This window comes from Echinops telfairi, unplaced genomic scaffold, assembly GCF_000313985.2.
Source record: "Echinops telfairi isolate 266 unplaced genomic scaffold, ASM31398v2 ScPeMD7_443;HRSCAF=831, whole genome shotgun sequence".
Classification (NCBI taxonomy): domain Eukaryota; kingdom Metazoa; phylum Chordata; class Mammalia; order Afrosoricida; family Tenrecidae; genus Echinops; species Echinops telfairi.
This window is the reverse complement of record NW_022104341.1, coordinates 6,736,176-6,749,560: the sequence shown is the minus strand read 5'-3', so window position 1 is coordinate 6,749,560 and position 13,385 is coordinate 6,736,176. Positions and strand designations below refer to the sequence as shown.

The 13,385-nt window shown below is 45.2% G+C and overlaps 1 protein-coding gene across 1 annotated transcript in view; it reads left to right on the top strand.

Annotated features, from left to right (window-relative positions):
• The window catches only part of GNAI3 (G protein subunit alpha i3), a 48,984-nt gene extending 41,539 nt beyond the window's left edge, over window positions 1–7,445 (top strand). Inside the window, exons 8-9 of the mRNA XM_045291860.1 lie at window positions 4,888–5,099; window positions 5,191–7,445. Coding sequence (XP_045147795.1) covers window positions 4,888–5,078 — 191 coding nt within the window. The 3' untranslated portion in view covers window positions 5,079–5,099; window positions 5,191–7,445. The remainder of the gene's footprint in view (window positions 1–4,887; window positions 5,100–5,190) is intronic.
• Window positions 7,446–13,385: the final 5,940 nt, after the last annotated feature.

Sequence of the window (13,385 nt, the reverse complement as noted above, 5' to 3'; positions counted from 1 at the left end):
GTGAGCATCATAGAATGCCAGTTTAATAGAACAAAGTATTCTTGCATTGAGGGAGTACTTGAGTGGAGGCCCAATGTCCATCTGCTACCTCAATACTAAACCTATAAATAAAAGCACATAGCTCTATTTCCCCATCCTCATGTATAAATATATTTACATATGTGCATGCCTTTGTTTAGACCTCTATAAATGCCCTTTGCCTCCTAGCTCTTTCCTCTATTTCCCTCATTCTTTTCTAGACATTTACTTTCCTGTGTTTATTTTTACTGTTGTAAAATTTTATGTTTGCCATTTCATCATTTTGTAGCCCTATCACTCACAATCATCAAAATGTCCATCATTCTATGTATCTTCTCTGTTTTCTCTCTTTACCAACTTTCCGTTTATGTGGTGCAAGGTGGCCCTGCTACAGTTTCTGTATCTCATCCATTGTAGAGACAAGGAGCTCTATTCTGGCCTAGGTTAAGACTGGTACACATTCTATGTCAAGTATGTAGACATGATTGCTATGGGTGCACCACCGTCAAAATGACTGGTGGAGGCGTCTGACCTCTTCTAGCTTCACGAAGTGGGGAAAGAACCCTTAGCAACAGAACTAAGGCTGATTGCTATGAGGTGGAGGTCCTACATTCCAGGCGTCCCTCCCACGAGACTCTCCTCTGTTGGCTTTGGTAGATCATTGCAGTTGTCTCAGTGTTAGGACCTTTATTAGGTATGGAACAGGTTAAAATTCACAATCAGAAACACTAATGATTTAAGTTCTTCAGTAAGGATAGCTCTTGACCATGCCCTCAAGCTAGTCCTCTGCCCGCTCTCAGACCTCCCAACCTCTGCCCTGCTTAGGCAAGTGGTGCAAAGCTCTTCAGCTTTGCTGGTAAGTGCCCAGCAGCATCCCACACAGCTAGGAAGCCTTGTGCTGGAAGATGTTCGGCTCTCTAGCACCGGAGGTCAGCATACCCATTATAGCTGCCTTGCTTTCTGGGCTGGGAACCCCCAGGGCTGTCTTATGCCTGTCTCCTGCCTCTTTTGCTATAGTTTCCCACCGTCTCACACTACTTTCAGGGTAATAGCTCCTTCTCTGTCTCCTCAGTCTAAAGGACTCTCGGAGCAAGAACCCCAGGTCCAGAGGACACAGTCTCCACCCTCTCTTCTTGGGAGTGGTGAGGGGCTCATTTTAAGGGTAACAGGATGGTAAGCTGACCAGTCCCACATTAGGGTTCCACACACCTGATTCAGACGACCCCGCCCTCACAGGAGTTCCACCCACTTTGTATTTTTAGCAAGCTGTCTACTCCCTTGGTGGACCTGTAGCACCTTATTGACGAGTTCCACCCAGTATTTTGGTGGAAATGACACCATAACTGGAAAGTCCATGTGAAAGCGATCCATCGCAGTGCAAGCACCATGGCTCGATCACAGTAGTGTATTTCCCGGGGAGGAGAAATGTTGTCTGCCGAGCAGATACTTTCAATAAAAGAAATGAAAAATTGTCAGGGCAGTTTGAGAAGACAAAATGTGTTCTAGGCTAGAGCTGTCAGCGTTTCCTCTGGGGGGAAAAATGTATTCTAATGAAATGTGCAAGGACCTGGAGTTAGCCTAAAAGGACGAACACACTCAACATGTCTCAGGGCTAAAAGAAAGAAAGAAAAAATTCAAGCCCTGAGTTATGCTATTGAAGGATTCTATGGGCAAAAATTGGATATACAAGAAGCATCAAACTGTGATGGAAGGAATACGCAGATCACTGTTGTACACACGAGGCCTAGGAATTGGAATCCACTCCTTGGCACCTAACAGTAGCAGCAGCAGCAGCCGCTAGCCGAAAGATTAGTGGTTTGAATTCAGCATTGGCTCTAGGAGAGGAAGAAAACCTGGGGATCTGCTTTGTCTTCCTAGGTTACTATGAACTGGAGTTTACTTGATGGCACATAACAACATAAAAAGCTAGAGTAAGGCCAGTAGTGCGAGTGGCGATACTGGGAGGGTAGAGGGAGGGTGGGTTGGAAAGGGGGAACCAATTACAAGGATCTACATGTGACCTCCTCCCTGGGGGACGGACAGCAGAAAAGTGGGTGAAGGGGGACGTCGGACAGGGCAAGATATGACAAAATAATAATTTATACATTATTAAGGGTTCATGAGGGAAGGGGGTGTGGGGGGGGAGGGGAAAAATGAGGGCTCGGTGCCAGGGGCTTAAGTGGAGAGCAAATGTTTTGAGAATGATGAAGGCAATGAATGTACAAATGTGCTTTACACAATTGATGTATGTATGGATTGTGATAAGAGTTGCATGTGCCCCTAATAAAATGATTAAAAAAAAACAAAAAAAAAAGCTAAAGTAAGGAATTTGGAAGAATCCAAGGCATTCGCATTTTTCTGTATTTATTAGATGATATTCTTGTGATCTGGATTCATAGGTAGGGATGTTGATTTTGAAGTATCTGTAGAACACCCAAATGGGAGTGTCTAAAGGGCAGTTATTTATGTGACCATGGAGCTTGGGGAAAGGTCAAGGTTTGAGATAGTGATTTGAGAATCCGTTGGGGGGAATTGTATGTAATGAACTAGAGAGAGTATATGGAATGAGAAAAGAGACAGGAAAAAATGAAAAAGGCAATCAGTTTCTATTGGCGAAAGTAAAAGATTTATGTTGACTACAAAGAGAAAAACAAGAGGAGAAATGAAAAAGAGTGAGCATCCAAAAGTCAAACTTAATGCCACAGAGTCGATGTGACTTGTCGTGAACTCTGCACAGGGTTTCCAGGGCTGTGAATCTATGGAAGCAGCAACGTCATCTTTCTCTTGCAAAATGATTGATAGGTTTGTACTGCTGACCTCGTGAGCAGTCCAACATCTACCCTTCAGCACCGTCAGGATGAGAACAGCGTGGTGGTCAATAAATACATAAACTAAGATATACATTGGAAAGTGGACATTGGATTTAGCAATTTGCACATCAGTGACTGTCAGTGAGAACAGTGTCCGTTGCAGATGTGAGATTAGAGCGAAATGCAATGAATTATTGAGTGAGAAGTTAAGGAATGAAGACAAGTGTTGGCTATTCTTGAGCAACTGGGATCAAAGAGATTCAAGAATGTTCTTGGGCTATAGCAAAAAGAAGTTCTATAAAGTGAGTATAATTGATACAGCAAGATTTCTAAACAGGTGGGAGACGAAGGAATCATCTGGAAAGGATGGATGGATAAATTGTGATATAAACACAAAGGAATATGAGTCAGATAAGAGAGAAAGTACTGTCGCATGCCAGAACTTGAGTGAACCTGAGTACATCTTTCTTTGTGTGTGTGTGTGTGTGTGTGTGTGTGTGTGTGACGAGCTTGTCACTGAAGACTCGAGTCCATTTCAGGTTTACTTCTCTGTGAAACCCTTAAAATCAAACACACGTTCTAAGTGAAAGAAGCTAGATGTAAAAGGTCTTATGAGGGGGCTTCAAAAAGTTCATGGGAAATTTTCATTATCTTTTCATTTTTCACCCCCTTGTACAATTCTATTAATATGATATCCAGAATAAACATAACTTGAGGGAGCAGGGGATGAAAAAAGTTGGAAACCAGAAAGGTGGAAATACAGATTTGATAAATGAGGCTAAGAGTGGACTGTAGTGATAAGGCTTGTTTCCTCAGGTTCATCCAATTACACGTGATCCTGCCAGGCGGCAGCACGTACTACAACTGATAGAGCAGTTCCCCCCCAAACGAGAAAGGCAAAAACTGCGCATCGTGCAATACAGCTCACAAAAGGGTTAAAGAAAAAAGAGGGTTTGATATTTGAACAGGAAGACACTTGTAAGGCCAGAGTTACGATCAGTTGTAAATAAAGGTTACTTTCACATGAGGTAGTGGACTTATTAAAAAACTGGTCCTCTTTTTTCCTCAGGGAAGTTGAGAATGTAGTTAGCAGTTCCGAGTAACAAGGGGCGGGGTAGGTATGAGTTAGGTAAGTTTATATTGAGTGCCTGCCCCATGTTCGTATAGGAGAGAAACCAGAGACAAGTAACAGTTGCCGTCATGTTGAAGGTCCCACTAGCATCTTCACATGTAGCTTAGAGCCTGGATTCACATCCAGCACTTTGCTTGTAAACTTCCAGGCCTGTCATTCACTAGTCATTCACTAGAATTCACTAGAGATTCTCACAATCCTGATGGCTGCTTAGTATCCTTTTCCTGAGTGTTTTATGTCGTCTCTTTTATATACTTAGCTGCTGATATTTTCTGTCATCCTTAATGTCACTAAAAATAACTTCTACTGCACTGCAGAGTGTGTGTGAGTTTGAGTGCTCCTGCCTCTGTGCCCGGTGTCGATGGCCACGCTGAGAGCTGCTCGTGAGCAAGATAGGGTAGCAAGAGGGTGATTAGGAGTGTGAGCGAACACATCTTGTTGATAAAAGGAGTTTGGGTTTAATGCTCCTTCCCCCGCCCCCTTGAACTAGTATAATTCACATGCCACACAATTCACCCTTCAAAGTATATAATTCCAGTCTCTTTCCCTTTTGCATTTAATAGTTGACTGATCATTTAAATGATTGCCTGAGTGCTCCAAGATTAAGCTCTGTGTTATGCTTGTGAGAAGCAGCATGACTTACCCTTTGGAATTGTGTTTCTGAAGATCATTGCAAGGAACACAGGCTTTGTGACCTTTTTAAACAATTGGGTTCTCTAGAAATACATCCTCCTACTTCCCTGGCTTCCTTTTATGTTTTCTAGCTTTTCCCTGTAAAGAAATCTAGGGGAAAGACAACGCATTCTTTTCCTTCGTCTTTATATGTGGCGGCTTCGTTTGAGGTAGAAAGAAAGGCAGCACACACACTTCTGTCTTGGCCCTGCTGGTGGTGAGGCTCTGTCTGAAATGAGGACGGCTCTGTTTCAGGTTCCAACACGTACGAAGAGGCGGCTGCTTACATCCAGTGCCAGTTTGAGGACCTGAACCGAAGAAAAGACACCAAGGAGATCTACACCCACTTCACCTGTGCCACGGACACCAAGAACGTGCAGTTTGTCTTTGATGCTGTTACAGACGTCATCATTAAGAACAACCTGAAGGAATGCGGGCTCTACTGAGGAGGGGGCTGTGCCGTCAAGGTAAAACTCTGAACAGCTGATTGCGTTCCAGTGATGTAGTCACACCCTTGCCTTGTAAATGGTCTCTAATTAGTTTGTCCTTCTTTTCTAGTCGTTGCCGCGTGGCGTGGTAAGGCCAGACTTCTTTTGCTGTCTCATGGACAGCTGCAAGTGTGGACGGGACCAGGGAACGGCAGCAGCATGCGGAATCCTTGCATTCTTTAGCACAACCTTCTGTATTAGGGAACATTAATTGACATGATGATAAAGTGACATTGGAATTGGAACCGCTGTAAAGTATGATGTGATCATCAAGCCAACACTTGGATTTCATAATCTCTAACGTTTAGGGCAGATGTGCAGTTGAGGTGCTGCATTCCAGAACTTCAGTATGTACTTACTCTATTCCCCCCTCCTCAACAAACCACCAGTAGTTCATTTTTAAAGGTTTTTGTTTCCCATCAAGAAAAGAATAACTTTACTAAATTTTTTCTTGGTTTGCAAAAGAATCTTTATTAAAACACAATGTTAACTATGCACATGATGTGACCAGCTTGTCTATAAGATACTCCTCTTAGTAGGACCTCTTTGTTTTTAACTCTTGGTATGGTCAGAATACAGTACTTCTCCTATTGCTTAAAATTCTTCCCAGTTCCTGGGCAATAACTAACAGTTTTTTGGGGGGATGAAATTTATGTTACTATCCTGCTGAAAGTACTATTGTGGAAATTACACTGAGAGTTTTGCAGTAAGATGCTAACTCTAGCTTTATTATTATTTTTAAACATTGTGGTTGAAGATTAACCTGGTGTATGCTGATTACCAAATTACTAGATAAATACCAATGTGGTATGATAAAGCCAGCTTCTCGGGTAGGGACACACCCAGAGTGGCTGCCAATTAGAAATGCAAATTACTAAATTCCAGTGCTGTGACTTTGCCGCTACAGAGCTACTAAATGGACCACTTTGGCTCTGTGTCTGTCTGTCATAGGGGGTTTTGTAAAAGATGCCCGTTTCCATCTTCCTTGGCTGTTTCTATTGAGAGACGTCTGAAGTGTTTTCATGGTGCATGCTTTTACCTTGTAAATGTGCCAAATCCCTGTTTGCAACTGTTTTTATTGTAGCATTGTTAACTGTAGTAATTCTTAGTCAGCACTCCTCTCCTCCTTGGCCGAAACTGTTGCAGTTTGGTACTTTTCCACGTTGTCATGTTGTACCCATTTTAATCTGTTGGCGTTGGCAGCAGCAGCAGTAAAGTGGTGAGTGAAGAGTCCGGGTTTGCTCCTGTCTATAACTAGTCCTGGGGGTGCATTTTCTCCCTTTTTGCCCCTGCCGAGTGTGCTTTGGCCTTCTGTCTGAGCATGGACGTAGGTGGTCAGGCCCTTGGTGTCCTAGTGTTGTTGAATCTTGGCTGAAGGCTGGGCGGGGTGGTGGTGGTCTGTCATATATGTGTAAGTGCTATGTAGTCAGACTCAATTTTCCAGATTCCCATTTTGCTGTGTGGGGAGCTGTGTGCACTTCAGCCTTCAGGTCCTTTGTACGATGTGCACTGAATGTCAACAAACGCTGAGGGACGAGAAGCGGAAGAGCATGGGTTTTGAGTATTTCACATCAGTCGTTGAGCAGTGCCTTTTGGGGTCCAGTCTTTGGGCTGGACTCACTTTCATCTTTCAGTGTGAGTTAACGACAAGAGCAGCCACAGAAAGCGTCAACATTTGATGGGCACCAACGCTGCTTCAGAAAGCTGCCACAGTAGTTCTGTGCCTTTATTGGTCATTTTCTTACTCTTTTTTTTTTCCTCCCTAAGTACAGCTATGCAGATGGTATTATCTTAACAATTTCTTTCCAAGAGTGGGAAAACTTGATCTGAAGAAGGAAAACCATACACTTCACATGGTGACTAGCTTCATTCCCACAATGTAAATCGGGTTGTCATTCTTATTTGTTCCTTTCGACGATTTCTTTTCCTTGTTGTATTCTGTAATACGGGGTCATCTGGAAATGAGAATCGGTGGACTGTTGTTTTCCACTGTGGTCTTTCTGTACTCCGGGCTAATGGAATGGTGATGTCAATAATCTAAAATAGCAGAATGCACAAGAATTCATTTTACTGTGGAATATACTTTGTATCTTGATTTGAGTATGTGTAACCGATCTGTTCATTGTTCCAACCCTTCGTTAATGAAAAATAAGAGTTCTTTCTACAAAATCCACATTTGCTCTATGTTTTCAAGGACCATCCCACCCCCACCCCCATCACCAGTAACTTACCTGAATGCACATTCCTTGGGAGTATGGGGGACAGTTTAATAAAGTTAAAAAGTCTTTTCGTTGAACCCAGAATGTGGGATAAAATGTCAAATTAGCCTGGTTTCAGAAAAAGTTATTGATGCTTTTAATCAAAAGCTACCTTGGACCTTGTCTCTGGAGCATGCTGCAGATGTGTGATTGACAATGTTTCAGAATCAGGTGACCAGGTGTGGGACCCCCTAAGAAGTCAGCACATCCACGTGAAAGTGTACTGAATGAAGCACAGGAAATCCACCTGAACAGGAAAGCCTGCCACCCGTAGCTTTGCTTTTTGACCATGAGGGACACCTTCTGCACTGATTAAAACCTGGGGCCACAGGATCGCTACCCATGACTTTGTGTAAAGAATCACTCTGCTCCTTAACAGACTCTACCTGACCTTGTCCATTCTGCCACGCAGTGGATGTCTCTCCCCGTGACATGACAGTGCAGGAATCCTTATGCACTTCCTGAAACACGGGTCCTGAGGGGGCATTTGCACCCCGCAGAGTTTGAATTCTCAATCCCTAGCTCAGTGTCACTTTATGATAGTTTTCACTGATGGATTGTTGTTTCTCACAAGGTGCTGCTTGCTTTTGTAAGAATAGAGCGACCAAATTTTTGAGGGGAAAAGCCACAACTGTTTTCTTGCCTTGTTTATGTATTTATCTCGATTGGATTTATATTCCAAGATATGCATGTCGGGGAGCAGTCAGAAAATAACTGCTGGTCCTCACTCTATGTGCTTGTACCCTTGTCCCTGTTCTGTGTCGTGGCTGAGGTTTCCTGGGGATACTGCTTCATGTAGCATACGTGACTCCACCTCGCATGTGTGACAAACGCCCGAGGTTTCCTGATGCAGGCCTGCTTGCCCTGTTGACAGTTCCAAAGCCAGTCTTTTATGGCCATTCAAGAAATCACGGTCCTCTACCCATTTGTTCCGATCTCAGTGTGAATTTCTTTCTGTCTTAATACTTTTGAAACCTTTCCTCGTCGTGTGTAATGCTGACTCTTAAGAACAGTGATCTTGGTTTCCCAGTATTGCCAGCTGATGAGGCTTCGTAGCACCAGCCAGCGTTCTGACCACGACCAGCCAGTCCCAGTGCATTATGGACTTCGAGTTTTGTTAAATTGCTTCCAGGAAGCAGACCAGAGAAGCAGGCTGCCTCCGGACCTGAAATTGAACGTCAGTCTTGCTCTCAGCCACCCAAAGTAAGGTCAAGGGAGCCCTAGAGAACGAACTTCAAAGATGGTCGGAATCTTTGTCTCTGAGTTGCCCAGTCCAAAGAGGAGTTATGCTTGTTTTTGCACCCCTCCCCCAGTTTCCTCATTACCTTTGAATGAGCCTGCCTTCTGAGGAAGGCACACTTCAGAACAGGCCACTTTCCCTGGTACCTTGTGAGGCTGGGGCTGGCCTCCAGACTTCCAGGAATAAGAAAATCAGGAGTGTGGTAGACCAACACACCTGGAGTGTGTAACTTAATAAATACACACTCCCTGGCTAAACGCAACCTGAGAATCTGCATTGTTAATGAAGTCCTCATGATGTTGATGCAGCCGACTCAGGTCCTCTGGAAGCAGTCTGTTGCTCACTGGGACCTCGTGTTTGAGGCCACTGCATACAGACCGCTGCGCCAGTGGACAGACCAACTCGGCATCACTGGCAGAGGACTCCAATGCTCACTTGCAGCACGTTTTGTACGAGACTTTCAACAGTGCTTCCCACCCAAGAAAACTGTATGAAGACTCTTGTTTCAAAGAAATATTTTAAATACAAAGCATTTGGTTTTCATGTGAAAGACAGACCAAGACTCTTGGGCATCTACACATGTTTATTCTGTTGCACGGCATTTACTTATGTAGTGAAACCACATGGTGACCCCACGTGAAAGATTGAAAAGCCCTGTGACATTGGTGACTGCGCAGTAACATGACTCGGTGACGATTAGTGGACAAGGAACCAAGCTGGCCAGCTGTACACAAGGGCTGGGGAAAGGGAGGCCATCGGAGAGTGGAATATGAAAGTCTGCCCCGGGCTCACGGTGTCGTCCTGCAGTCTAACGGGAATTGACAAGGTAGGGATCATGAAACAATGAATGTACCGCTGAGACCCTCGCGTTACCCTCGAGTCTAAGTGCGCTGGCAGCTGAAATACTCTGTACACCCCCGCTCATCTAGCTGCTGCCCCTCTTGTCTTCCTGACATCTTTCTTGAGGCTGACCTGTACGAGTCCCACTAAACAGCAAAGCCCCCGAAGTTCCATGCCCTTTCTAAATGCTCACCCTTGCCTGTATCAGATAAAGGCCTCACAGAAGGGAGGGCGTGCAGGGGGGGTGCTGGTGTCTGGAGCTGGTTCTACTACCCTGCAGACCACTAAACTGGCAGCACTCACCAATGGACGCCTTGCAGCCAGTGGGCCAGATTGCTCTCAGCACTACTCTCCCCAGTTCCTTCCAACTTGAGGTGGAGTTCAGTCCCCAACAACTGTCTGATTTGTAACACCAGGTGAAAAGGTCATACTCTTTTAAGTCCATGTAACCTCTGGTCATACCAGTGCTTGTTTATCCTGGCATACAGGAGAGATGTTCCCCTCGGCAATCTCATGCCTGACCTCACATGGCTTCCACTGGCACTCTAGCAGCCCAGAGGCTCTGGCACACTGGCAGAAGTCTCACTAGGGTCTGATCCAGGGGCTGTGCTGCCAGGTAGGGGCAGGGGGGTGGGCCAGGGAGAGAAGAGGGCTACTCACCCTTCACGGCCACCTCCACACAGCATGGCTGGCATATTGGGTCTGTAGTACATGCAAGTGTAGAGTTGATCCTGAAGGCTTTTTCCATTCATGGGGGCTGGGGTAAGGCCAGGTAAGACCCTGATTCAAACTCTACCATACAGGTGAATGAATTTTGTTATCAGACAAGGAATACAGGTACCGTAAATAAAATTGTGTATGTGTGTGTCAGCAGGTTTGTACGGCCTGGTCACCTATCTGGCATTTGGTTTGCTGCCTTGTCACCGATGTCTGACCATGCTGTACCAGGAGCTTCGTTGCACTCTCTGCCCTGTAAGGATGTGACTAGGAATTTATACTTTGAACAAACACATTCCGTTCTGTTTTGCGGGATTCCTGCTAATTTCACATTCCACTTTGAGAACTGCACGTTTAGTTTGGCGAGGTGTGTTGGTCCTGGTATAATAGAAAAACAAACTAATAGACACTCATATGGGTTTAAGAAAGAGCTCTATGTACAAGAGCAGCTGAATATTGAGAAAACATTGCAGCCCAGTCCAGATCAAGTCCGTAAGTCTGATATTAGCCCACATGTCCGATACAAATCTACAAAGTCCTCTTCAGGCTCAGGAAACACCTGCAATGACACGGAATGCAAGATGACAGGCCAGTGGATGGGAAGTCTTGTGGATCCAGTGGTGGTAGAAGCATCTCAGCACTGGCAGGGGTCTCCACGAGGTTCCTCCTATTCCCAGGGCATGGGGTCTATCAGCGTAGTGCCATGTGTCTTGTCAGTAAAGTATCTCGGGAGTGAGCAGTGTGTGTGTCTCCTGCCTCCATGGAGGAAATACAGGAGTTCCCAGAATTCTCAGGAGAAGGCCATGGCCACACAGGTCTTATTGGCGATGACCTGATTGACAAGACTAGACTCACCCCTTCACTCTTAATCCTCTCAAGTCCCAAACTGACACCAGATTATGTAACTACCACAAGAGGGTCTCAAGATGGCATAGTGACCAGAGTAAGAATTTGCTAGGAGACGTGTGTTAGACAGGGTTCTCTAGAGAAAATCAAATTGCTGATAATTTGATATACTTATTTATAAAGATAATTAGATATGTAACAAGAAATGAACTGTTAAGTCATATACAGATAAATATATGATACAAGAAATGAACAGTTAAATTATAAAGCACTACAAAAGGCTCAGTGCAACTCACTCCCGTGAGAGAGAGTTGTGAGAGACCAGCAGCCCTTCAAGTCTAGTCTGATGCCAGATCTTCCTCTATTTGTAGAGAGAGCCAATCACAAGGCAGGTCACCGACCGCCAGCCCCCAGCTCGAGATGTCTTAAAGGGACCTCAACTTACAGCGACACAGACCACGGGCTAGATGTCCCACAGGTAGTGTAGCCTTTAAATTGAGGCACAGAACAAGGAAGGCAGCCGCACACTGGTCCGATGATCAAAGAGCAAGAGACAAGAAAGGCGAGGCTCACCAAGCCATTTATCTCTCTGCCCTTCAGTTAATCCCACTTGTGTTTATCGGCCAGGCTGGCACAATAAACTATCTCAAGAGGTGAGATGCTTAAGGGAATGAGAACGTGGCTTTGCCTTTGTGGTGGTGGCAGCAGCATGCTGGGTGCAGAAACTGGCGCCAGATGAAGAAAATCTGGAGTTTGCTGCGGCTTTCAGTGTGATCGTGATGAGGATAACCACCTCCCTAGGCCTCCATTTTCCATCTGTGAATTGCTGGTGATGAGCCCGGAATATTTGGAAGTTCCTTCCAGTTTTATCCCTCCAATAAGTAAGATGACAGTTCAAGAAAAAGAGATTGACTAGTTGTTTCTGGCTTGCCTTGTTTCAGAAAGGAATTTCTGGTGGCTTAAAACCAAACATAACCCAAATTGGTTGCCATGGAGTCAGTTCCAACTCCTGATGGCCCTACAGGTAGAGTAGCACTGCCTGGTAGGGTTGCCAGCGCTGTAAGTCTCAAAAGCAGACTATCGAGTGTCTCCCACAGCAGTACATTCCAGCCACTGCCCACCAAGGCTTCTCCATGGCTTGTAAAGTTACTGAATCTCAACTATCGTAGAAATTTAAAATGAAGCAAAAGAAAAACAAGGGTATATGGCCCAATATTGATTTCAAGTTTTCTAGAACTGTTTAATGCAGTCCTTACCTGCACACAATATGCAGTGGATTGAATAAGCCAAATGTCTTTATTCTTTACCTCTAGCCGGGGAAGGCTTGGGAGTGATCCGTGGGCAGACCGACAAGCAGGGACGAGGGTTAACCAGTCTCCGGGAATCCTGTCAAGAGCATTTGTCTTTGCCTTTATCCAGAGGGACATCAGTCTGGTCCAGAAGTTCAGAAATGGTTTGGACCCTGTTCAAGAGGATGGATGCTCCAGACCCCAGAACTTTAATTCCTGGCAACTTCACCAGAAGAGTTGTAGCTTGAAAATGTGACTAACCAGACCCTTAGCCAGAAGAAAACCGTAGTAAATGGCTGTTAGGCGCTTGGCTACTGATGAATGGTTAGTAGTTTAAACTCACCTGGAGGCATCTTGGAAGGAAGGCCTGGTGGCCTTTTCCTGTCAAACCTTTCTATTGGTAATTGGGTGCCTATTTGTAGAGCAGATTGAGTTTCCCATTCATCAGTCCATGTTTTGTTCCAGGTCACTGATTGGCATTCCCACAGTGTGGCATCAGCCCACTTCATCCTTTTGTTGCCGTTTCCTAACCCTTCTGAACCTTGTCTTTGGGTAAATGCTGCCATTTTGATTCCAAATAGAGGTGGATTCTCAAAATGGATCTCGCTAACGTGTTGTCCCCCGTAGAGCTATTGCAGGCTGAAAGCAGTCATGGGGGTCATTTCCAGACCTGGAATGTGAGCAAGGAGCATAGCCAGGCGGGAGGGCTCCTCCGGTCTCTTACCTGACCAGGAAGCCTCATCGTTTACGATTTTGAGTTTTGTCCCACATGCCCTTCCCACTCTGTCCAGGACTCCTTCATGTGAACTCTTTGCGAACAATCATTGGTGGTAGCCAGGTACCATCTATTTCCAGTCTCAGGCCATGGAGGTTGGTGTTCAAGTGGTCCGCATTACTCCACACATACACATATTTGCACAGGGCCCTGGTGGTGTAGTGGTTATGCATTGGGCTGTGACCCACAAGGACAGCAGTTCTAAACCACCAGCTGCGTGTGGTAGAGAGATCGGGCTTTCTACTGGGGTTAACAGTCTCAGAAACTCACAGGGGCAGTTCTACTCTGTCTAATAGGGTG